This window comes from Agelaius phoeniceus, chromosome 28 (assembly GCF_051311805.1).
Source record: "Agelaius phoeniceus isolate bAgePho1 chromosome 28, bAgePho1.hap1, whole genome shotgun sequence".
NCBI classification, from domain to species: domain Eukaryota; kingdom Metazoa; phylum Chordata; class Aves; order Passeriformes; family Icteridae; genus Agelaius; species Agelaius phoeniceus.
In genome coordinates this window covers 1,506,870-1,532,365 of record NC_135292.1, presented here as the reverse complement: position 1 = coordinate 1,532,365, position 25,496 = coordinate 1,506,870, and the positions used below count along the sequence as shown (strand labels likewise).

Genomic DNA, 25,496 nt, shown 5'->3' with positions numbered 1-25,496 from the left:
TCATCTGCTTAGCTGGGTTACAAACTAGTGTGGCCACTAACCAAGGATGCCATCCGTGTATTGTGTCCCCGCAATGAATGGATTCACAATCCTGTTGATAACTGGGATTACTGGGCCAAGAACCTACCACACACAGCGCTAGAACCCCAAGAACTGGAAATTCTGGGCTCTGTTAGAATGGATTTTTGTGTTAAATTTCATTATATTAAAAAGACTCCCAAATTAATGCGAAATATCATTGATACTCAGGCTATAAGAGAACAACCAAATACATGGTGGGATGTTTCCCCACATCATTCAGTCTATAAAAATGGAAGTACCTGGTATAACTACACCCTACCCATCCATGGTCCAGTGATTTCTCGGAACAGTTACCATCTGGGATGTTTCTCATTTTTGGAGACAGAGCAGGGCCCGCCATTCTATCTCACATTAAGGGTAGACCATGTAGCATGGGGAGGCTTACTGTGCTAGCACCTGAGTTTGCCTTAATTCATGACTGAAAGATTAAGCATAAGAGATTTATCCATCAATTTGAATCAGATTGCAAAGACGAAATTAACTTTTGGAGTAAAGGAAAAATAATAACAGCCTCAATATTGGCACCTGGGGGTGCTGTGGCAAAAGCTTTAAAAATGTTGGACAATCTAGGGTATGAGTAGGCAAACCAATGCCATGTGTCGAGCACTGAATGAGCTACTGACAGATGCTGACAGTACCAGGCATGCTACTCTGCAAAATAAAGCTGCAATTGACTTCCTGCTGTTAGCACAAGGATGTGGTTGCAAGGACTTCTGTGGCATGTGCTGCATGAATCTTTCATATCACAGTGAGTCCATATACAAGAACATCCAAATTCAGAGGGAGGCAAAAAACTGCAAGTGGAGGATGACAAGGACTGGTTCAATGGCCTGTTAAGAAAAAGGAACTTATCTGGTTGGGCTCTCTCTCTGGTCAAAACGGGTTTACCGATTTTTGTAATTGTTGTTTTGTTTATGTTGTTACTCTGTTTTATGAGTTGTCTGTTAAGAGTTTTTCAGAAATCTTTACAGAAGATTTTTTGTAGTTCAACAGAAAGGGGGAGATGTGGGAAAGCAACTGGCTGGGATAAGCAGTGGTTTAGCCTTAGTGGCATATACAGGAGAAATCAGCCTGAGACCACGGGAAGCAGGATACTGAAAGGGAGATATTTGGTCAGGTCATGGCGAGAAAAGTGTGGACATGGGAGTTGGTATGTTAATGGAATTATTCTATAATAGGTCATGTTTCTGGTTCTTGCTCACAGTTGGTTCAGGACCTGTCACATATAAGGTCGTGTTCCGAGTTCGCGCTTGTTTTTGGACCCCTGTCCTCAAAATACCCCTATATATTGTTGCATTCACCATGCTCCTTGTCTTTGGATCTTGCCCCTCAGATTGTGCGGTTTCTGTGTTTGTTGTTTTGCTATTAAAGCAATTGAGTCAGGAACAGAAGTGAAGGCAACACAAACTCTAACTCTCTTCAGCAAGCTAATACCAAGTTTATTAGAAACCCATTCCTTTTTATACACTGTTCCAATACAGGTGGACCTGATTGGTCATTTAATCAATACACCATCACCATTGGCTAATTAAGAAGATGCCCTTTGGTAAACATCTTATGAAAAAACAACTGTTCAAAACACCAGCTGCAAGATTGTTTTAATTATTTCTCACAGTCTTCTCAAAACTCTCCAGAACAATTCCTGGGAAAGTTTATCTGGCTTTCTCTCTCTGACCAGGCTGTTGCATCCACATTGAAGTTCTTCATCTTTCGGACAATTCCATTGTTCCCAGCCCTCTATTTTTGCCATGCTCCCCCTGGCTAGACAGGACTTGGGGTCACAGAGAGGTGAACTGTGACACCCAGCTGTGTCCCAGCAGTGCCCATGGCCTGTCCCTGCCTGTGGTCACAGCATGGACACGCAGCAGGACAGCTGCCAGAGCACCCAGGCCTTGGACAAGGACAATAAAGGAGAGAGCGGAAGTGGAAAAAGTGTAGCTCTCAAAGGACCAGTGCTGTTGCTCTCTGGCAGTGCTGCTGGGTTAAGACTTTTTCTCTTGACTTCTGCATGCAGACACTGCCCCGTGCAGCTGAAGAAGAGGTAACAGAGGGAGGATTTTTGACAAATAAGTCTCTGCAGGAACATTTACTTTATTTAAACACACACAGGGCATGATTCCTAATTTACACAGTCTGTGAGTCAAGTTAAAGAGGTAGACAGTGAACTCAAGATGGGATGATGACAAAATTTTCAGTGTGAAAATGATCACATGAAAAAGTAGAAAAGCCTGTCCCTGTCACTCCCAGCATTATTAAAAGCTTTTGAAGGCAGGCTGGGATGTAATGTGTTACATAGTAAATGCTTTGCAGAAGGAAATAGAAAGGTTTTAACTTCTGAAAAGCATCCAGCCATCACTTTCCTCTGAGCATTCTTGAAGCTCCTGGTTCCTCAGGCTGTAGATAAGGGGGTTCAGTATTAGAGGCAACACTGAGTACAGAACTGACAGTGCCAGATCCAGGGATGGGGAGGAGGTGGAGGGAGGCTTCAGGTAGGCAAATATGGCAGTCCTGATAAACAGGGAGAGCATGGCCAGGTGAGGGTGGCAGGCGGAAAAGGCTTTGTGCGGTCCCTGCTCAGAGGGGATCGTCAGCACAGCCCTGAAGATCTGCACATAGGAGAAAACAATGAATGGAAAACAACCAAATCTGAAATAGATGGAAAACACAAGAACCCTAAGTGGCCTGAGGTGGGATTTGGAGCAGGAGAGCTTGAGGATCTGGGGGATTTCACAGAAGAACTGTCCCAGAGCATTGCCCTGGCACAGGGGCAGGGAGAATGTATTGGCTATGTGCATGAGAACGTTGAGAAAGCCCCTTGCCCAGGCAGCTGCTGCCATGTGGGCATAAGCTCTGCTGCCCAGGAGGTCCTGTAGTGCAGGGGTTTGCAGATGGAAATGTAGCACATGATGGAGAGAAGAGCAAGCTCTGTTGAAAAGCAAAAGACAAAGAGGAATACCTGAGTAGCACATCCTGTGTAGGAGATGTTCCTGGTGTCCCAGAGGGAATTGTCCATGGCTTTGGGGACAGTGGTGCAGATGGAGCCCAGGTCGCTGAGGGCCAGGCTGAGCAGGAAGAAGAACATGGGCGTGTGCAGGTGGTGGCCGCAGGCTACGGCGCTGATGATGAGGCCGTTGCCCAGGAGGGCAGCCAGGGAGATGCCCAGCAAGAGGCAGAAGTGCAGGAGCTGCAGCTGCCATGTGTCTGCCAGCAGGAGGAAGTGCCTGATGGAGCTGCTGTTGGACATTTGCTGTATCTGGACACTGGGACCTGTTAATGGATAAGGGACAGTGACAAGTCAGGAGAGGCTGCTTTGAGCCAAACCTGAGCCATTCCCTGCAGACTGTCCTGCTGGGACTCACTCACTCTTGTTCCTGCTCTGGAAGACCTTCACCCAGGTCCCTGCCTGAGCTCCAGATGTGCTGTCTGAGTGTGCCAGGAGCAGCCAGGCCTGTGCATAGGGGGGTCTTGAGGAGCCATCCCTGCCCCGCTGCCCTGGGTTTGTGGCCATGTGGCAGAGGGACAAAGCTGGATATTCAAGATTTGTCAGTGGAATCACACCTAATGCAGAAAGACTTGGTAGCATCTGTACTCACACTTCCAAAGGAAACAGATGGTAGGAGTTGGTTTTAGGAATTTTTTCCTACCCACACATCATTCCTGGTTCTCTGAGGTCAGAAATCCCCAGCATTTCTGCTGCATTCAGAAGTTTGAGATGTGAGAGGCAAAGGATTCCTTGTGGCTTAGGGAAGGTGAGGGGCTGGATGGGCTTGTCCCCAGCTGCCCTGGCTTTGCACCTTTGGCTGCAATCAGAGCACAGTCACACTCCCGGGTTACCCTGGGATAAACCAGACCCTGCCCAGAGCAGAGGGATCCCTGGGTCTCAGCACCCCCTTTTGCCAGGGACATTCACCCAGTGGGCAGAAGGAGACAGATAAAGCAAAGGGAAAAGGAAAAAAAGGCTCCCTAAGAACTGCGGTGGCCCCATAAATTCTTGCGCACAAAGACCCAAAGAAGAAAAGAGGATTGGTAAAGTATTCTTTTGGGGAGGGCAGGGCAAATACAGGGAATGAATGTGTATGAATGAGAGGCGGGCTGGTTATTCCAGACCTGCAAAGTGAGTGAGTGGTTTCTGAGGGCTGTGTTTCTGATCTTTGATGAGAAAGACAGCCAGCGAGGAGACAAAGCAAGAGATAAAAGGAGTGAAAGAGACCCCCCAGGGTAACTGGGATGGGGTCCCAGAGTCAGACCCCTTGGAAGAAGGGAGCTGAAGGTTTTCCTGGCACAATCCACAGGGAAAAAGTGGACTCCCTACAAAGTTGCCGGATTGAGGATTGTCCAAGAGCATCTGGGGTTGGACAACACTCCTGGATTGAGGGATGCCCAAGAAAATCCAGGGTTGGCCAATAACATTTTGAGACTTTACAGTATCCGTGGGTGGATATTAACAAGTGACTTGAAAGTAAAAGGTACCTTGTTGTTGTCTAGTTGTGAGTGAGAATGAATGAGATATTAAAGATACAGAAGTGAGTGAACGTGAATGAATGAAAGTATATGTGATATAGATTGTTGATTTAAAATTTAACTTCATTTTCTGGAGGAAGGTGGATTGCATTATACTAATGAAGAGGAAGGATTTCTGTGCTGTGAAGAGTGGGAGGTGTCAGGGGAATGGTTTGGAGCTCGGACATGTGGGCGGGGTCCTGGGGAAATGAGACAGCGAACCTGAGAAACGGGCTGGGACCCTCAGGAAATGTTGCCTCTCCCTGTCTCCAGTTTCTCTGCTCATGCCAGGAGCTCCAGTCTCCCTACTCGTATCTGCTTCTCTGACTGTGTCAGGAACTCTAGCCCTCCCTGCCCACTCCCGTCCCCACCGTGACTCTGGAGCCGCCTGCTCCTGCTCCTACCTCTGTTTCTTTGTTGATTGCGGCTTTCCTGCTGGCTCCGCTCCTAACTCTGTCCTTTATTGGTTCCAGCCTCACTGCCGACCCCCGCTCTTGTCTCCGTGATTTCAGCTCCTGCTGTATCTATGGGAGGGGTTCAGAGTCCCGGTGTGGTCAGGGTCCCGGGAAGGGACTAGGGATGCCTATTTCTGCTGCAGCGGGGAGAGCACCCTCACTTAGAGGGAGAATTGGAGGTGCTTCAGGGGGTGTGCCCTATGAAGGAGTGGGAAGATCATGGGCTCTGTTTTCTGGGGGAAGAATGCTGTCTGGAGCCTTTGATAACTTGGGAAGCGGGCCCCCAGGAGTAAGTATTGGCGTTTGTGGTTGATTCTGGGGCAGAGAGAACTTGTGTGGTGGAGATTCCAGGTGGCTGGCTGGTGAGTCACTGGTCCCGTTAGCGCAGGGCCCGTACTTGCTGGAGGGGCAAGGGACAGTGTTGAAAGCGCTGCTGTGAAAAGAGGGAGAGGGTCCAGCACGAGCGATAAGACCAGGGCAGAGATAGCCTTAATCTCTTGCTAGTTCTCCAAATCTCACAAAGTTGTTCAAGCAAGATTCTTTCTTTTCCTTCCTTCCTTCCTTCCTTCCTTCCTTCCTTCCTTCCTTCCTTCCTTCCTTCCTTCCTTCCTTCCTTCCTTCCTTCCTTCCTTCCTTCCTTCCTTCCTTCCTTCCTTCCTTCCTTCCTTCCTTCCTTCCTTCCTTCCTTCCTTCCTTCCTTCCTTCCTTCCTTCCTTCCTTCCTTCCTTCCTTCCTTCCTTCCTTCCTTCCTTCCTTCCTTCCTTCCTTCCTTCCTTCCTTCCTTCCTTCCTTCCTTCCTTCCTTCCTTCCTTCCTTCCTTCCTTCCTCACTGTTAGGAGGGGGACTTTTGTTCTGGGAAACTGTTAGGTGAATAGGTCTGTGATGCTAAAACAGTTAAACTTTGCTCAGGGGTAAAAAGCAATAGATGTGATTCATCTTGTGTCAAAATTGGCCTGGCCTTTCTTGTTTAACTAACTGTAGCTCACAGAAAGAAGAATTTGCCTCTGAAACTGTTAGCACAGCTGGATACAAGAAGAAGAGGCAGCTGTGGGAAAAAGCTTTTTTATAAACCCAGAATGTTTTGGGAAATGCTGGGGTAGTATTGTATTCCTTTTGCCACTGTCCTTGTGCTATTAAGTCCTTTTCAGGTACTATTGAAGCAGCAATCTGAACCAGGAAAAGAGGGTGGATTCATGCCAGCAGAATCAACTTGTGAAAGAACCTGAGGAATGGACTGCAGAATTGTTAAGACTGAAAATCACAGACAAAGACTCTCTCTAACTAGTTAAAGTTAGAAAGTGGTATGTTTATTATGCCAGTGGGTGGCATGGGGGGGTGAGGGGGGAGTCATTCCCAAAATGTGTGACCACATCGCACAAGGATTTTTGCCTTCTATTTATTTCCCAAAATAATACATATGCACAACCCCAGCACCTCCCATCCCCACTCTGTATTAAAATGAGGTTATTAACCTTTTATGCGTGCACAGTTCTTCTCTTGAATTGTGTCAGTGGTCTCAAATTGGGTCAGTGGTCCCAGGGATGAAGTGAGGAATGTCTTCATCAGGTCTCTGTGACCCTCTGGCACGATCCAAGGCCCCCTGCTTCATGATGGATTGACATGGAGTCCAGGTGCTGGGCATTGTTCTACTGGTTTCAATATGTTCCTATAATGGTTCACTTGCTCCACTTCCTTTTACAATTGAGCTGATAATATAACAAATAGCTTTATCTTAAGCATTTAATAATAATTAACTTATCGTTGGTGTATCTAACTTCAATTTGTATTTGTTCTAACCCTCAGCTCAAATCTTAAATTTTTAAAATCAATTCACTATCACATCTAAACTGATACCAAATTGACTTTCAAAGGGGGACTGGGTGGGTAATGGTTTGGGAAGACCCAAATGATCCAAGGAATGCACAAAGAATCACACCTAATTGGGAAATAAGGCAAAGCTTACATCAGTGGTTTCAAGTGCTGCCTGGACAAGTCCTTAGATGCCCCCAATACCCTTCCTGGGGAGGAATACTTCCACTTCAAACAGGAGGATCAAGACTGTTTCAGTCAGAAAGTTCTCATATTCTGGCCTTAGCCTGTGACTTGTATAAAGAAAAGGAGGAATTACAATTTCCATCAGTGCCATACCACATAACCTGTCTGATTCATCCCAATACTGGACACGCTAGCTGGGTTATATGTAAATGTTTAAATTGTGGGAATAATTGGTATTGTATTTCACAAAATTGACCCTCTCATTGCAGGAAGTGTCGAGTACCAAATCTATCCCCTTTCCAGACTGAACTCAAAACAACTGAAATAATAACTTTGCTTTGTGGATGGGAATTATTAGTACCTGTTGAATGGGAGATACCTGTGGAATGGTGGTGTCTTAGGTTGATAAGGAAGTGAGGTTTTTGGGAAGTTGTAGTCAAACTAATCAGTATTTAAATTTAAATTTTAGCACTTGGGGTAGCTACTGAAGACATGGATATGCTTCTGAGAACACGGGGGTTAAACACAGGGCTGAGGTAGGCTGGAGCCCCTGTAGGACGGAGGGATGGAGTAACACTGAAAGGCATCAGGCAGCCCCCCTGGGGGAGAAAGAGAGAGGAAGAAAGCTTGTACTTGTGCCTGTGCCACTTTAAAATTTGATATCATGTGCTGGCAGCATGGCTGAGAAGGAGAAGGAGGGGTGCGGTGAGAAGGTGCCCAGCTGCAGTAAGAGTTCTGGGCAGGCAGAGGCCAAGAGTTTAACCCTTTTCTTGGATAATGGAAACTTTGCAAATACTGATTTTCTTGGATCTAAATAAGAAGAAAGACAGAAATTAAATAGAAGGAAATGGGCAAGTGTGATGAAAGTTTGTACAAGTAAAACATGTCAAAAAATGTTAAAAAGAATTCTAGGTGGAAGGAAATAATAGACTGACTTTTGTCTGGACTCTTTTTTTTGTACAGCCATAGAACCGAACCATTTTTTCCCTGTAACACAAAGGCTGCATTTAAAGGGAGGCAATGGCTTGGAGCCAAGAGAGTATGGTAATATTATGTAAAAGAATGCATAAACAAAGACAGATAAGGAGGGTGTGGTAGTGCCCTCTGTCTTCAGTAAAGAAGATCTCTGTTCTCAAAACCCCTTGGACCCAGGGGGTGAATTTGAAAAAGACTGGTTGCTTTTTTGAAGCGACTGTTGCTTTTTTGAAACTGAACAAAACATCCTTTAAAGGGGAACCCTAGAAGCAGTTCTGGTCCATGTGCAGTAGTGAAAGCACTAGACATAGAAAGAAGAAGTCACGAAGGCAAATGATCTCCGGGCGGTGCCACGTGTGACACAGAAACACAAGAGGTTTCAACTGTGTTCCCTGGGGAAGCCTATAGTACAATAAAGATTCCTCTCTCCTTGATGAACTGAAAGGTGATTATCTGAGGATTAGTAACCGAATTGAGAATCTAAAGTTTTATTTCATGCTATGGTAAAAATTAGAGGAGGAGGACTGTTTTTAAAAGTGTTTTAAAATTCTGAGTTCTGTGTGTGTTCCTTTCTACATACTGTAAGTTAATAAAGTTTTTTTTTTTCTTTATTCCTAAACTAGAGCCTGCTTTGCTCTATTTCTACTCACATCTCACAGCAGCCATTAAAAAAAATATATTTTCATAGGAGCACTGGCATTGTGCCAGTGTCAAACCATGACAGGTGGGAAACTATAGTTAAGGAGTGTCAAAAACAATTTGAGTGGAAATTAGCAAAAAGGAAGTTACAAGAATATAGAGGGCAAGCCTAGCTTGGCTGCTGTACTCACCACTGAGAAAATCATATACACCTGCTATTGGTAGCAACCCCATAGGCAGGCAAGGTGGTACCAGACCTCTGTTCTTCCTTTTTCTGTCACTCATTTGTCTCTTCCCTTTTGGGATACTGGCAAGATCGTGTCACAAATGCTACTGAAAGCACTACACAGAAAGAAGCCAAAGTTCCTTTTTTATTGCACATATCCATGTCAACAGTCACTGTTATAACCCATCCAAATTAAGTACCTGTAGGCAAAAAGGGGGGGGGGGGCAAAATATTGGATTGCAAGAAACTTAGGAAAAAGTGATAATAGACAGAGAATTTAATGTCCAAAAGGAGAGCGATGGATTTGTTTCACATTTGACCTCAGGGATATAGTCCAAGATTTGGTAAAAGAACAATTGGTAAAGAAAAAGGTAAAACCAGCACAGCAATCTAACTCTGCATTGGCCTTTCATACATGCTGAATCATATTATAAGACAACCAAATACAGAGATGATAACAAACAAAGCTGCTCAGGCATTGGAATCAATATCAAGTCAGCAAAGCCAAACTGTAGTGTATCAGAATAGGTTGGCTTTAGACTGTTTATTGGCTAAAGAAGGGGGTGTTTGTGGAAAGTTTATAATATATCAGTGTCATGGTTCAACACTGGCACAATGCCAGTGCCCCCATGAGGATACCTTCTCCCTGGTTTCTGCTGTAAGATGTTATCAGGAATAAGCAAAGCAGGCTCCTACTTAGGAAATGAAGAAAACAAAACTTTATTAACTACACTACAACTATAGATAAAAAGGAACACACACAGGAAAAATTAAAACCTTACAAATACATTTCCTCCTCCCCACCAAATTTCCAATACAATATATCTATTCCCCAAATCACCAACTCTCGGTCCAGCACCACCCTTCAGACAATCCATCCTCAGTTCATCAAGAGGAGAGGAGTCCTTCTTGTACCATGGGCTTCCCCTAGAAACACACCTGAAGCCTCGTGTGTTTCCATGTTACTCGTGGCACTGCCTGGAGTACATCTGCCATCGTGACCTCTTCCTTTTCATGTCCAGCGCTCTCACCACTGAACATGGACCAGAGCTGCTTCTAGGGTTGTCTTTTTAAGGATGCTTTGTCCTGATCCAAAAAAGGCACAGTCTCACCTTTGGGACACCTGTCCCCACAATCTCTCCTTTGGGACACCTGTCCCCCCCATATTTTTTCACCCCCTGGGGCTGAGGGGCACCAACACCAAACCCTCTTGGTTCTGAGGCATTGCCTGCCCCTAGAATGCAGTCTCTGTATCACAAGGAACATGGTTCTGTCCATGGCTGTACAAAAAGAGTCCAGCAAAAGCCACTCCATCATCTCTTCCCACTAGGATTCTTCTCTATTCTTCCAACATCTCTCACTTGCCCAGACCTCTCTCACACTTGCCCATTTCCTTCCTCATCTTCCACTCTATCTTCTAGGAAAGGTCAATGTTCTGTAAAGTTCTCATTGTCCAAAAAGGGGTTAAAAGCTCCTACAAGCGGCCGGCTGCACCCCCCCTTCTTCTCCGTCCCAGCCGTGCTGCCGGCACAGGCCCATGTTTATCAAGGTTCAAGGTCACAGTCTCAGGCACCGGCTCTCTCTCTCTCTCTCTCTCTCTGTCTCCCGGGGGGGCTGCCCGATGGCTCCCGGTGTCTCTTTCTCTCTCTTCCACTCTTCCAGCCCCGGGGTCAGGCCTACCTCTCCCGGCCACATGGCTTTTCCCCTCCGCCCGCCCAGCCAGCAGCTGGGCCGGGGCAGAGACCCGAACTCTTTCCCGCCGGAAACCCAAAAGGACCCTCCCAGGGGAGAGCCCTGCTTTTAACCCTGTGTTCTCAGAGGCGGATCCATGTTCTAATGGCCAGGTTAAATGCCAATATTAAAATCTGAATATCCATTGGCCCAAACACAACATCCCAAAAAACACATTTCCTGTCAAACCACCACAATCAGATTGTTGAAAATAGATGATAACGGGGATGTTGTCCTGGAAAAAGCAAAAGACATCAGAAAAATAACCCAGGTACCAGTCCAGAAATTGGAAAACAATGTTAAAACCTAGCTGGTGGGGTAAAGTATTGGGAGATAGATTGGTGAAGAAATCGGGCTTCTTCCTTTTATGTGTTACAACTGTTTTGATATTTCTTCCTTGTTTAATCCCCTGTTTTTTTGACTAATTACCAGCATAGTCCAAAGAAAGCAAGTGAACAAGAAATATTGCTCAAGTATAAAGAGTAAGAGGAGGAATTGCTATAGATAAATATTATATTAGCTTTTTGCAAATATTAAAATAGATTTTATATGTGTAGTGTTAAAGTAACTTTGTTATAAAGATATAGTTTTTATTTCTGTTGTTAATTAAGCTTAGACATAGTAGTGAAATAGCTGATAGAAGTGTGCTTGTGTTAAACTGCCTTCTTGGATAGGATAACATCCAATGAACATGTGATGAAGACACTTGCTACAGATCTGCCAACTATCAGCACTCACTGTCTAAAGACAATGTGGGCCAGGGCCAAAACTGAAGATGATGAAAAAAAAGGACTAAAACCACAACCAAGAATTTGCATGCTCTAAAAAGGCAGATCCAAGGAGGGGCCATGCTAAACAGTTCTTGGAACATATACTAGTTTGGGGGAAAGTTTGCTATGTGTAAGGGTCTATGAATATGCAGCAGGCTGGTGTAAGGGAAAAGGTATTTAAGGGGTATCCCCAAAGATAACAGGGTGTCTAAGATGCACCCGGCCATAATAACCTTTGATCTATGCTCCTGGTCTCCCATTGTCCTTTATTAAACTTTTTACATTTCCACAGCAGAGTGAATATGTTTTTCACACACGTGCACAGTGATCCAAGGGCCTGGCAGGTAACAGCTCCACACATCTCTTGGCAATCAGTGGCAAAGCAAACCAGACTGTTTTTGTCCTCCCTGTAGCTCTGCACAGGGACCATTAGAAGGGAAAATGCAGTCCTTGTGCTGGAGCTGAGCTGGAGACCTGGTCTGCCACTATTGGGCTCCATCCAATCCCTTTTCTGCTCGTCTGATTGACGTCTAGGGCCCTCTGAAGAACACTGACAGCCTGGTCTGGCCTCCAGGGAAGGAAAAGGAGCCCCTGGAGAAGCTGTACCAGGTGATGCTGCTACTGGAGACACCAAGGACAACCTCAAGGATGACAATCTCTTCCTTAACCTGACTACTGGCAAGCTGAAGACTGACTTCAGTTCTGGCACCTTCTTCAAAGACACACTCTACACCCAATTTGCAGGTGAGTCCATAGCCAGAGGGATGCTCCCAGATCTGGGAGCACACCCTGGCCAGGCACCAAAAGTTCCCCCCTTTCCTGGGGTAGATGCAACAAATTCTTCAGTCGGCTGCCAAGCTGCTTTTTGGCAGGGCTCAGGGGGATGTAATAAAACGGGAGTCAGCTCCTGGTCCTGCCAACAGCATCCACTGTGCCCTGGGTTGGGGGGCAGACAGCCTGACCAAAACAAAACCCCATGGGGAAGCAGAAGTGGGACTCCAAAAGACATGCACTGGCTCCTTTGATTTGCTGGTGAGGAAGGGCTTGGGCTACTCCACTCTGCTTGTCCCTGGCTGCACAACAGTAATGTCTCAGGGGTGCTGTGGGAGGCTACGGTGTCATTCAAAGCTACTCTGAAGCCCTCAGCTACCCTCACTGCTGTGTTGCCACTCTTTTTGCCTTGTCCCTCCAGCAGGATGAGCTCCATGACTGCTCTTTACCCTCCCCACTCTTGCCAGCCCAACCTCCTACCTCAGTGAGATTCAGGCTGAAGCTGATTTGTCACCTGTAGCCCAGCAGTGCCGTCCCCTCCGTGGGGAACTCCAGCTCCAGAGCCCAGTGCACAGCAGTGTGGGCTGGAGCAGCTGAGCTGCACTCCTGGCTTGGCTGTTTGTGGGAACTAAATCCTGCCTGTGCACAGTTCTCCCTGCAGGATGGCCCCAGGGCAGAGCCCAGCCAGGCTCCCGCTGCATCCCCTGCAGCCTGGGGCAGAAGATGGTCGCAGAGCAGCTGCCAGAGCTGAGGTTTCTGGGGAGCACCCAGAGCTGTGACTCCAGGCAGCATTTGGAAGGGCTGTGTTCTTGTCTCCCGAACCTTGTGGGGAGAACAACCTGTGCTGCTAGGCCAGCACTGCCCCTCTGCACAAGAACAAGGCTGAAGGGCTTTCCCATTCCAGAGGAGCCGGCGTTGAGCCTTGACAGGGCCTGGCAGGGCTGGAGCTGGATCTCACTCATCTGGGACTCGCTGCCCACACAGCCCCGCTGCACTTCCTTATCCAGGGGCAGATGGGTCTGTCTGTGCAAGGGGCTCTTGGATGTCTATGTATCCCCGGATAAGGAACAAACACAGAGATGGAAAGTGTCACACAAAGTGTCTGCACTCTCCATCCTTTCTATACAAAAACCATATCTGCACACCCCATGTAGAGATCTATGAAAAATCTATGGAGGGACAGAGGTTTCCCACACACCTCTAACTCCGGCAGCACTTCCCTGATGAGAGGTGACCAGTGGATTTTTTTCTCAGCTCTGCGTACAGAGTAGCTATCCAAGAGCTGAAGGGAGCAGCATTTAGAAACAGTTTCAAGATTTCGAGGCAGGAAAGGGAGCTGATGGCCATTCCTGGAACATGCAGTGTTCATCAGGAGCGAGGGCTGGTTCTTTAGGAATAAGGAATAATGGAGACAGAAGAGTATGGAAAAATCCCAGCTCTCCATGGATTTGTGCTAAGAGGGGAGCAGCAGAAACTCTTTGCATCTGGTTTTGTGGACACAAGGTCAAAGGAGCTGCAGTGGCAGAGGGTGACAGGGCTGGTGGCAGGTGAAGTCCTGTTTCATGACATCCCAGAGTGGCACAGGACAAAGCTCGAAGCACCCACAGTCACACTGATGAAATGTGTGCCATGTTGCGCATCCTCTAGGAAAAGCTGCTGTCCCACAGTCTGTGGGAGATATTTCAGGTCTAAGTTTCAAACTGCAATATTTTTACACTCAAGACCAGTCATGCTAGAGGTGAATGGGAGTGGCTAAGAGCAACTAGAATCATGCTGCAATCTGCTGAGAGCAACTGGAAGTGAACGGAAACACTGAGGGTAACTGGGATATACTGGGAGAGACTGGGAATAACTGAGATCATAAAGCAACCTTAAAGGGAGTTACTGGAATAATACTGGGAGAATCTGGGACTGACTGGAAGCATACTGGGTTACTGGGAGCAAAACTGGGACCATGCTGGGAACAAATGGCGTCATACTGAGAGTGACCATGTTCATACTGGAATCATACTGGGAGGGACTGCAGCCACAATGGGAATAATCATACCGGAGGTAACTGGAACCATATTAGGAGCGAATGAGAACCTCTGGGACCATGCTGGGGTCACAGTGGTATCATACTGGGAGTGACTGGGATCATAGTGGGAATTACTAGAACCATACTGCGGGTGACTGGGAACCATTCTGGGAGTGACCTGAACCCTGTCTGGGTGGAATTTGGTGAACAGGCTCAGCTGGGCTCAAAGTTGTTCCACCCCAGGGCTGCCCTGGAACTTGCTGCTGCCCCAGCCCCACAGAGCCGAGGGACACAGGAGAGACAGGGAACATGGAACAGACAGGGGAGATGGCATGGCCGAGGGCCACTATTCTCCAGCAATTTGGGCTGTTGAGCACAGGCTGTTGCCCTTGGGGTCCCAGAAAAGGCAAAATGACAAGCAAAAATAACCCTAATAAAACTCCTTTCCTCCACCTCTCTCTCCTTCCCAGGCTTTACTTTATCCCCAACTCCCTCCCTCCTCCCCACCACTGGTGCAGGGACAATGGGAGGCAGGGTTATGGTCACTTCATACTGCTGCTTCCCCAACAGGGAGAGGAGTCCTTGCCCTGCTCCAGGGTGGGATCCTTTCCATGGGGTCAGTCCTCCATAGACTTCTCCCATGCAACTCCTTCCCAGTTTGCCTCTTTATCGCCTGCTCCAGAGTGCAGGTTTTGATTGATTTTTTTTTTTTGCACAATCATTGATTTTCACTTTAGCAAATGCCCTTATCTCAACTGACAGAGTTTCAGCAAACAGACTCATCCCAACCTGCAAGCTGTTTGCCAGCTAAAATTTAAACAAATACAGAGACTCAATACCACATTGTGTGGGGTTAACACCAGCTGGTGGTGGATCTCTGTTAAGAGGGAGGTTTCAGGTGGAATTCAGGATTTCTGTATCCTTCTGGGCTTCACTGGGATGTCTCTGCAGGTGGCTGCAGATGGAGAATTTCGTCTCAGAGCACCTGTCGCCGCTGATCCTGTGGGAGTTCGTGTAGGCGCAGTGGCCATTGCCCTGGATGTCAAACCTGGATCAACAGCAAAGTTAGAGCTCATGGGAGACAGCTGGGATGGGAGGGATTCCCATTTCCAGAGAGATTAGGAGTGCTGCAGGAGCAGGGACCAACCTTCCCAGCAAAGCCCCCATGAAGAACCCAAACTACCTTCCACTCCTCAATGGTTTTCATGTTCTTGGTCCCAGGGATGCCCCTAATCCAGGGATGCCCCCAGGCTCCCATCATCACCTGCATCCCAAAAATCCATGGGTTGTGTCTGAATGCTTTGGCACAACCAGGGAAAGTAGTGTTTGATTGCTCCCACCTCAACAGATCTGTATCTACTTGTGCTTCCTGCATCCAGCCCCTGCCCCGGCTCAGTCCATGCCATAGTTTTGTTCTCCAGAAGATGGGACGTACAGGGCATTGAAGAGGGAACCATTGAGCCATTTCCAAGGTCCAGAACCTTCCCTCCAGAGACCAACCCAGTATTCCATGAAGTTCCCATAGCGCAGGAGGAAATGCTGGAAGTGGGGAAAGCAATGATCACAGGTACCTCCATACTATTGTCTTCAGTCAATTTCCTGCAATTTCCAAATCTGCTCTCCAAAGGCTGTTCCATGTTGCAGTGTGATGCCATTTCCTGTTTCACCTATCCCAGTCCCCCAGGTGTGCCACCCTCTCCTTTCCCCTCCCCCTTGCCCTCCTGCTAAGTGCTGTCAGTCAATCTTAACATTCCAGCAAGGGCATTGTGTGATGGGCAAAAATTCAAAAGATGCCCCTCAGCCCTCGGGTCATTGGCCAGTCTAGGTCTCATTTGTCCCCTGAGACTCCACCCACCCCTCCCACCTGGTTGGTGGCTCACCTGTCCCTTCCCTCCCCCCGAGCTTAAAAGACACGGAGACCATGCACTCGGGATTCTGTTGGGAGCTGTTACCAAGATTCAGAGCTCTGTGACCCTGGAATAAAACTCTGGATTTAACCCTCCAGCAGAATCTTCTCCTTTTCCTCTTCACTGTTGCCTGAACCCTTTCCACCAGAGGTAAACTGAGTTTCTACCATGCCTGGACTTGTTCCGAGTGCCTAACTGCAACTTCCAGCCAGCCAAAGGTGTCTCTGAGGTGAAATACCACAGCTGCCACCTTTGGTCCAGCAGCAAGGGTCAGATGAGCCCAGGCATGTTCCACCTGGTAATACTGGGATTTTATTCCAATAGTTCCACAATGCCTCCTCAGGGGTTTCTCTTACCAGCTCCTCCCTGGTGTCAATGGTGGCCAGGTGGGCTTGGCGGGAGAGGCAGGAGTGCTGACTCCCTTCCCAGTCCACTTCCTCCTCCAGAAAGTAAAAGCACTTGTTCCCGAAGCCAATCCCACTCTCCAGGCAGCTGGGCAGGGCGGTAGCTGGGCAGGGTGGGTCTTTCTTAGCTGCAAACAAGCACAACATGCCCAAGTGACTCATGCTGGGGGACTTCTCCAGGAAGGAGACTTTTGGGTGGTTTCTGCACCCTCAGCCACTTACCTGCCAGCATGATGATGGTGACTGTGAGAGGCAGCACCACGGTGAGCACGGTGACCGCAATAATCGCCTTTCTGTTATTGGTGCATCTGTGGCTGAAATCTTGGAACAAAACACGTGTGAAGGGCATGAAGAGCACCCCTTATTCTCCCAGCTCTTACATTTCCCTTATGGATCACTTCAACACCTTCTAACACAGCCCCAAAACACACTGGAGGCTCCCAGCAGGGCACAAGCTCAGTCCAGGGGGCATCCCAGTGCTATCATCGGCTTCCAAGGATTTTTGAGGCTTCCCAACCTCCTGCATCACCTCTGTGCCCCCCTCCACCATGAAATGGGCACCATCCCCCAGACCATCAGCTTGCAAACACTTTGATATTTCGTACTCCCCACAACACCTTTGACCATTTTAGCTTGCCCCAACACACTGAGCCATATCTTGAAACAACATCCCCATAACCAAACTGGGGCTTACTGCTCCTTCCCTCTGCTCTCTGCTCCAGCAGCTCCATCACAGCAGCTGAGTCTCCACCTGTGCAAACAAAGCAAATTCTAACTCACACTCAGAAGTGGGGAGTGGGAAAGGCCTGATTTGGGATATTTTCCTCCTAGGACAGAGAGGCACCATTGTTCCTTTGACAGGTTTATGTTGGCAGCAGGAAGGAAAACACAATTTCAGCTTTCAAAGAACCAGGACTTGCTTGGTTTTTCCAGCTCTGCTTCAACCTCAGCCAACTCCTGCTGGCTGTGGGTGTCCTGAAAAGGTGTTGCATCAAGGGCCTGAACAAATCCAGAGAGGTTTTCAGCCCAGCCCCCATTCCAGGCCACCCAGGCACCCCAAAAGGTGCTCACCCACTTGAGCCAACCTTGATTCCCCACCCTGTGCAGGGCAGCTCATGAAGCTCCTGGAGCAGGAGATGGTGCCTCTGTACCTTCTTCACAAGGGACTTCTGCCATCCCCGGGGCCAGAGAGGGGACAGGGGCACCCTCCAGGGACAAGAGTGTTCCTCAGATCCTCCTGCCACAAAGTGATCTTGGACAACACCCCAAGCTCACAGGGCCCAACCAGGTCCCGCTCCTTCCTGGGGCTTTACTAGGATGCTCCTGTGATCCTAAAATAGAAACACAAAAAGCTGATAATCCTCCCAACCTCCCAGGTAGTCACAGCTCTCCTCAGCAAAGCAAAGCTGGTCCCACAGGAACAATTTGCTGAATATTTATATGGAAAAAAATAATCAGAGAAACAGAACAAGGGTTGACTGACACAGACTGGAAATACCTGTGGATTCTGCTGTCAAGTCACTGGTAACTGAAGAGTGTTTCTATATTTATTACAACTATATAAATCACTCACATCAATGCCCAGCAGATGTTTTTTTCATCACTGTAAATTAAATTATTATCAGCCCCTGCACCTGATACTTCCCCTAGGTAAATATTTTCCATATGAGAACCACCTGCCTGTGTCTACAAAGGTAAGACATCCAAAAGGATTTTTTTCCCCTCCAAATGCTTGAATTTTGGTTTAATTGTTGTGGTGTTTTGTTACTGTCTCCAACCCCTCAATTCCCCCTGCTCCAGGCTGCAGCTTGGGGCATTTTGGGGTGAAAAACTGGTGGGGGAGGAAAAGGTGGGAAAAGGGGACGGAGGCACAGAAATTTCTCTCCCTCCAAGCTTTTCCTCATATTTCTTCTCTCCCAGATTTCTTGAGTCCCACCCACTCACACACCTGTTTTGGATCAAAGCAGCTGCTTCAAGAAATTCTGCAGAGTGGGGAGGCAACAGCTCACAAACCCCCTCCCAGGGGCACCTCTGACCCTTTCACCCACAGGCCACAAGTGCCATGGATGATTTAGGAGTAATGGAACCTACCAGTCTTCCCCATACAGAGTCATTTCCCACTCCTGGGCACAGCCTCTGCTCCACAGAAAGGCTCCAACTCCCTTCCAGAACAAGAGTTTAAATAAACTGTCTCTGGACTTGGAAGCAGAAGAATGATGCAGGGTTTTCCTCTCCCCCCTCATACCTGCAAAGGGGCAAGAGGGAGCAGAGCTGGGGAGGGCAGAAGTGGTGCTGGGGCTGGGGGGTCTCTCCCCTGCAGCAGTGCAGGGACAACACACCTGTATCTGCTCAGGGTGGCTTTGCTCACCTAAAGTTGCATCAAGGGGTCTGAGGGCCCCCAAATACTAACCCACCACAAAAGCACTGTTGCAAGAGCTAGAAGGGGTTGAAAAAAACCCAATAAAATCACTGAAAACCGTTTACAAGGCAGCAAAAACTAGAACTCACCTAAAAACCACATCCAGACACTCAAACCACCCCCATGGTGGCAAGAGCTTCAAAAAACCAGCTGTAAAGTAATGATTTTGGGGTTTTATTCTTCTCTCTCTTTAATTTCCTACATTTATTACATTAACTGGTTATTTCAATCCCCCAAAGATGAAGCCATGATCTGGGTGTTGAGCTCCATCCCATCCCTGGCATCTTTCCAGCCAGTGCCAGCTCAACCAGCCCTGAGTTTTACAATAGAGAAGTTGCTTTTCCAGAACCCACCCTCACAGCCGCCAAGCTCATGGAGACTGAACCAAATCCCTGGGGCTGTGTAAGTATTAGTTCATGGAGACTGGAGACAGATTCCTGAGGCTGCTTAAGTATCATCACACACTGGAAATGAGGGCAAAGAGTTCACAGTCACAGTCTGAGCATTTGGCTGTGCTCCAGCAGCTTGGAGGGGTGCCCAGCATATTGCCCTATGGCTCCCAGGAAAGGCAAAGGGGTGGAAAATACCCTCCAGAAACTCTTTTTTGCTTTAACCTTTATGTTTGCTTTAAGCTTTATGTTTAACATTCCCAGTGTGCCACATGTAATGTTTTGAGTCTGGCTGGGTGCCTGATGCCACCAAGGCTGCTCTGGGCAGTGCCTTTCTGCCCCAGACAGGGCAGAGAACACCCAAAGAACAGTTCATGCTCGGATCAGAGCAGAGAGAGGCCGCTCCCCTGGAACTGGTATGGGCACGACAGAGCCTGCTTGGGGAAAATTATTTGAATTTATGTCCAGTCAAACCACAACAAAAGAATGAGAATTAAACTACATCCTAGTAAAACTCATTTCCCTCACCCCTCCCTCCTTCCCAGGCTTCATTTTATCCCCAGTTCCCTCCCAGTGGCACAAGAGAACCAGATGGGGATAATGGTCACTTCGTGCTGCTCCACATTCCCCTGGATCAATCAAAAAACCCCTTCCAGGACTTCCCCCTAACTGGTCTCCCTCCTTTGGAGTTCTGGGGTCCCCATGGATCCTGGTGATCCCCCCCCCTTGGAGTCCAGCTTAGGGATCCTGAGGGGTTCCGGGTTTCCTTTTCCCTTGATTCTGCTTCAGCTCCCAGGTCGTCCCAGGCTCACCCTCTTCAGGCTCCCCTCACTCCAGGCATTTGGGGCTCCACCCTCTCCCTCCTATCCCTTTCAGGGTCGGGCGTCCTGACCCTCCCTCATCTCTCTGTTCCCCCACCCCTCCAGGCTGCTGGGGGTTCTCCAACTCCGGTATCACCCCCTCCACTTTCCCCACTCCGGGGGTCCCATGTTACACTCCCCTGGTTCTCCCGGGGATTCCCAGAACTGAGGTCCTGCCCTGCCAGTACTGGGCGATCGCGACATGGACCCCCCTACACTGTCGCCACAAGGAGCATTAGAGGCTCATCTCTGGAGTTCTGCAAGTTTCAAACACACCCCCATCCCCCCAAGAAAACCTGCCAGGGAAATGCAAAGATACCTGGGGCTTGATTCCAGAATCTGCAAGCTCCAAACACCCTTCCAAAAAAATCCTTGCCAGAGACCCCCCTAATATATTTGGGTCAAACTCCCCAGTCACCTGAGGGATGTAGGGGGTGCGATGCTCTTGGGGCCGGGGGGGGGCTGCGGACACAGCGAGCAGTATCCCTCCCGCTTCTCCTTCTGCACCTTTTCATGCTCCTCCTCTTCCTGCTCCTCCTGCTTCTCTCTCTCTCCTCTTCCTCCCGTTTTTCCCATTCCCTCTGCCCCACAGCGCCACAGCACTGGTTGATGGGTGGCGGGGGGGGGGGGTGAACCCCACCGGGAATAGACGCAGGGAGGAATCCCCTCAGTGCAGATCTGCACCTTCACCCCCCACCCTGAGCCCCAGGGATTCACTCCAGGGCTTAAGTGCTGAGCGATAAGGGTGGGCACCCATGGAACTGCCCTTCTCCCATTCCAGCTTCACCTTTTCCCTCCCTCTTCACCTCCTTTTCCATCGTTTCCCCTAATCCACTGACCTCTCCACAGTCTGTCCCACCCCCTCCCCCTCTGTTTGGGGATCCCAGCTCCCTCTTCTCCCTTTCCCGTCGTCCCCCGAGTTCCCAACCCACCTCCCCTGTGCTTGGTTTTGGGAGTCCCAGCCCCATCCTGTTCAGTTTGGGCATCTCACCTTCCCTTTTGCTCAGCTGGGAGTCCCAAGCTCTCTTCCGCCCTCTGTCCCCCTCCCATGCCCCTTGCTCACCCCATGGAGGGGCAGAATCCCAGCACCACCACATGCCCCATCCCCAACGCTGCTGCACAGGGGCTGACACCCTGAAGCAGGGCTGTGCTGTGGGGTCCTGATAAATAATACATAGAATCGAAATTCTCAGTTCCCCTAAAGTTGCGGAATAGAGCTTAAAGACTAACTAGCAAACAAGATAAAAGAATGTTAAAGTATTTACACAGGATGATAAACATAAGTGGAATCAGTGGAGAAGCAGAAAGGACTCCGGGGGAATTTTTTTTTTTTTGCAAGTCATGTAACAAAGAAGCAACAGTGCGTGCTCACAGAAAAAGTTCCAGGCAAGGTCACCTTTTATATTGAAGCATTCAGTGAATACGACCACCAAAGACCCCTTTAGCTGACCCTTCAGGACCATACAAGGCTTTCCAGGAGGGGGATGCATTCAAAATAGTTCTAGGAAAGTGATATTCATGTATTAGATAAGAAATATGTTTTAATGCATGTAGTATATGGTAGAGATAATTCATGCTATTAATGTATAAAATATTGTAAAATCCAAACCATGTCTTTTGACTATCCTGACCAGGAGCAGCTGTCTTATTCATATATATCTAGTTCCCGGACTCCCGTTAAGATAAACATCGATGCTTTAACATAAGAATGGAAGCTTCCAGGTGCCATCCTGATATATGTGAATACATGGCTTCTCCGGAGTCGACTGACAACATCGAGACACCTGGACTGGACCTTTGTCCACCTCTGCACATGGAAATCAACAATGATGCATGTGAAGAGACACAAAGAAAATTTGGTCATCTCTGCCTCGGGCAGAATAAACTGTATAAAACCTCGCTGCTGGAAGCCACGAGCGTGAACTGGGGAGACTCTGACACTCAGAGGTCAGATCCGTGTTCACCCGGCGCCGATCCCAGGCTCAACATTGACTCTTTGGCTGTGGTGGTTTCGACAACTGAACTTCGGTCTCACAGACAAATTAATAAATCTTTGCTAAATTTTCTTATAAGTTTGGCTCACAATTTGATCATTTATAACAATGCATATGTCTTATCGTGATGGAATGAATGCCTTGTTGTAAAGTCTCGAGACACACAGTGAATAAAGAAATATCCTCCTCTGTGCCCTGCACAGAAAAAGACTGCCTGCTTTCTGATGCTTCAAATTGTCTTAGAAAGGGTTTATTCTGGCCAATTTCGGAATCAGGGGATTGCAGACCTGTCTTTTGGTGCCTCTTCTTCCCTTTCCCGTTGTCCCCCCAGTCCTCAATCCCCTTCACCCGTGATTGGTTTTTTGGGGGTCCCAAGTCCTGCCCTCCCCTCCTCCCCTCTCCCACTTCCTGCTCTCCTTCCCCCTCTGTGGGGCTCCCAGCACCACCAGTGCCACCAGTACGGCCCCAGCTGCCCCCACGCGCCCCATCCCCAGTGCCAGGCAGTGCCGACAGCCCCAAAGCAGCTACGCTGTGCCTGGGGGGGTGCCCAAAGCAAGCCTGCCCGCATGGCACTGGGAGCACCACCCCCCCAGTGGGGAGCACGGGCGGGCAGCATCAGCCGTGCCCGTGCAAGGCCGGGCCGCTGCCAGGACAGGGCAGGGGGGGCCCGTCTGGGCACCCTCCACCTCCCCCCTCCCCAAATTCCACTCTTAAGGGGCACTGGGGGTGAGGTGGGGACGCAGATGAAGTCTGGGAGGGGAGCACTGGGTGCTGCGGGTCTGCATGGCACCTTGGGAGTGATCAGTGAGAAAAGCTCTGATTGGCTGGAAATTTTGGGGGGACTCTGGGCTTTGCGTGTCTCCTTGGCATCTGATGAGTCAGAATGAAACTGAGTTCTGATTGGTTAAGCATCTTTGAAAGCTCGGTGTACAGTGTGTCTGCCTGAACACTTGGAAGTCATCACCTCGGTGCTCTCTGATTGGACAAGGGCTGTTTTGAAGAAAGGGGGCACTCCCTGTCCACTAAATGTGGGACCCCCACAAGTATTGCGGGAAATCCAGGACCCCTGAACAACTGACCAATACGACCAAGCAGAAGCTGTTTATTGTTTACATTACACACACTTTTATAGATTCTACAAACTACTAAGATCACACTTCTTGATTGGTGTCTTTGCCTCCATTTCTCAGTGATTAGTCACCATGAAGGTGTTTCACAGTCCTCTGTTATCCAGTTCTTGCCATCCTGGTGTGCCCTTTCTCAGCTTCTTTGTTCTTATTTTTGCACAGTTTATGTCTCAGTAACCTTGATGAATTCCACAGTACCCTGAGACAATTCTGATAAGAACAGTTACAGATGGTATGTCTGGTGCACACTGAGGTCTAAGTTGTTCACATACACTGCTACAGTCCCCCCTTCTTCTTGAAGAACCAGCCAGACCCTCTTTACTGTGTTCTCTTCCAAGGGTCACCAACTTAATTATGCATGGAATAACACAATAATATAAAATAAAATTTAAAAAAATAAAATAATGACTAACAATACTAACAAAATTTCCTTTACAATATCTTTCAACCATCCAGTTATTCCCATCCCTTAAAACATTCATCCAACCCCCAGTCATTCATTCACAGACAATTTCTTCATGTTATCTTGTAGTTGTTTGAGTTTCCTGTGAATGGATGCAGAATGGTCAGAGAGGTTCATACAACACATTCCTTCCAACTCCTCACACCTGTGCCCATGTGCTAACAACAATAAGTCTAAAACAGCTCTCTTTTGCAGTGTGCCATGACTAATACTATCTACATCAGTGAACATTTGATTTAGAACAGCTGATGTTGTGTTCAGTTGTTCAGCTGTCCAGCATCCCAATTTATTCAGTGTAGTCAAAGCCTGAGCAGCCGCATTTGCTCCGCCTGGAGCAAATGTTGTGGTGTGATTTCAGGGTTTACCTCAGAAACCCATGTCCCTCCCTTGAAAATTCCCACCCAAGTGTGTCAATCACCTCTCCTTTCCTCTCCCTGACCCCTGCCAAGCCCTGTCTGTCAGTCCTGGAATTCCAAAAGGGCATTGAGTGGTTGGCAGATTCAAAGGATGCCCTCTACCCCTAAGGGTGTAGAGGACATCCAGGTGTCCTTTGTCCTTAAGACCTCCTCCTATGTACCTGGTTGGTGGGCTTCCTACCCCTTCCCTCCCCCTCTCCCCGAGGAGAGGCAACCACACAGTTCCGAGAGTTCTGTTGGAGCTGTTGCTGGATTCAGAGGCCTGTGGGCCAGAATAAAGCTCTGGATCAAAACTCTCCATCAGAACAGACTCCTTTCCTTCACCACTGCCTTAAAGCTTCTCCACCAGAGGTAAACCTGAGGGGCGGACCCTCTCACAAGAGGAAGCTCCATCCCGCCACCATCAGAGCTCTGGCTTGCCTGGACTTGTCTGCATGTGCTCAGCTGCAGCACATAGCTAGCCAAAAGTGTCTCTGTGGTAAAAACACCACAGCTGCCACTATTTGGTTCAGCCAGACAAGCTCAGACACGTCCCATCTGGCTATATTGGTATATATTCCAATAAGCAAGGAATGATGCTTTGATTCATGCTGGAGCACCCCAAAACTCTACATGATCATTACAATTAGATCCTAAGCTTGTGATTGCTCTTTTAGTTCTTCTGCTGTGTCCTGCTCTCCAGATAGTCTGATTCAGCATTTCTCGCATGCTAGGGGCAAACATGGTTAGTTTTCCTGGGTAACAAGGTCCACCGAAGGGATTACTTGGAATTGCAGGCCAGGCTCTATCCCCACAGATTGAAAAGACACATGGTGGAAGCTTTTTTACAGTCTCATTTGCACCAGGACTGCCAGGATAAATCCAATTGTGACAATACTTGGTCACATTCTGATACCATGGAGAATTGGGATTAAGGATGACACACTTATTCTTGGGATGTGGGACTAGAACATTGCTCAGATTATTTGGTTTTGGATCTAGAAAGTAGTTAAAAAACAAGCAATAATTCCCACAAACTGATCCTAACAGGTCTAGTTCTTGGGGTTCTAGTCCAGTTTCATTCAGGGATTGTGTTATCACACCTGCTTGGAAGCCTTCACCGTTTGCCTTAATTCCCAGCCTTTTGCATATGTCCAATATTGTACCATCCCTGGTGATGTTACACCAATGATTCTCCACGCTTGATCTCTGCTTCCACATATGGCTTTCCTCTAGCTCCTACCCACCTTGCAAACCCAGTAAAATCACTCACTGGGATACCAATTAGACATGTACGGAAGGGATCTCTGGGCATGGCCAAGGATAAAGGAAAGGGATCCACCCCAGGAGCATTGGCCCAAGTAAGCCACAGATTCTG

At 48.2% G+C, this 25,496-nt stretch overlaps 1 protein-coding gene across 2 annotated transcripts; it reads right to left on the bottom strand.

Moving 5' to 3' along the window:
* Positions 1-1,760: 1,760 nt before the first annotated feature.
* On the bottom strand, positions 1,761-20,634 carry LOC129132357 (olfactory receptor 14I1-like). Of its 2 annotated transcripts, XM_077191293.1 has the most exons (5): positions 17,166-20,634; positions 16,694-16,792; positions 16,424-16,599; positions 15,596-15,699; positions 8,433-15,208 (listed from the first exon to the last, which is right to left on the bottom strand). In XM_077191293.1, exons 1-5 carry the CDS (start codon positions 17,200-17,202, stop codon positions 15,055-15,057), a joined length of 570 nt encoding a protein of 189 aa, XP_077047408.1. In that variant the 5' UTR covers positions 17,203-20,634; the 3' UTR covers positions 8,433-15,054. The 2 variants fall into 2 exon arrangements, with proteins under 2 accessions (XP_077047409.1, XP_077047408.1); XM_077191294.1 differs by lacking the exons at positions 8,433-15,208; positions 15,596-15,699; positions 16,694-16,792; positions 17,166-20,634 and adding exons at positions 1,761-2,687; positions 3,038-3,348 and having other exon boundaries at positions 16,424-16,555.
* Positions 20,635-25,496: the final 4,862 nt, after the last annotated feature.

Bases quoted from the DNA above. Each gene is read 5' to 3' on its own strand.
- LOC129132357 (XM_077191293.1), bottom strand. From the start codon at position 17,202: ATGGAGCTGCTGGAGCAGAGAGCAGAGGGAAGGAGCA. The intron at 16,600-16,693 runs GTAAGTGGCTGA...GCTTGTTTGCAG, and splicing joins CACCATCATCATGCTGGCAG to CTAAGAAAGACCCACCCTGC. The intron at 15,700-16,423 runs GTAAGAGAAACC...CCCCACTTCCAG, and splicing joins TTGACACCAGGGAGGAGCTG to CATTTCCTCCTGCGCTATGG.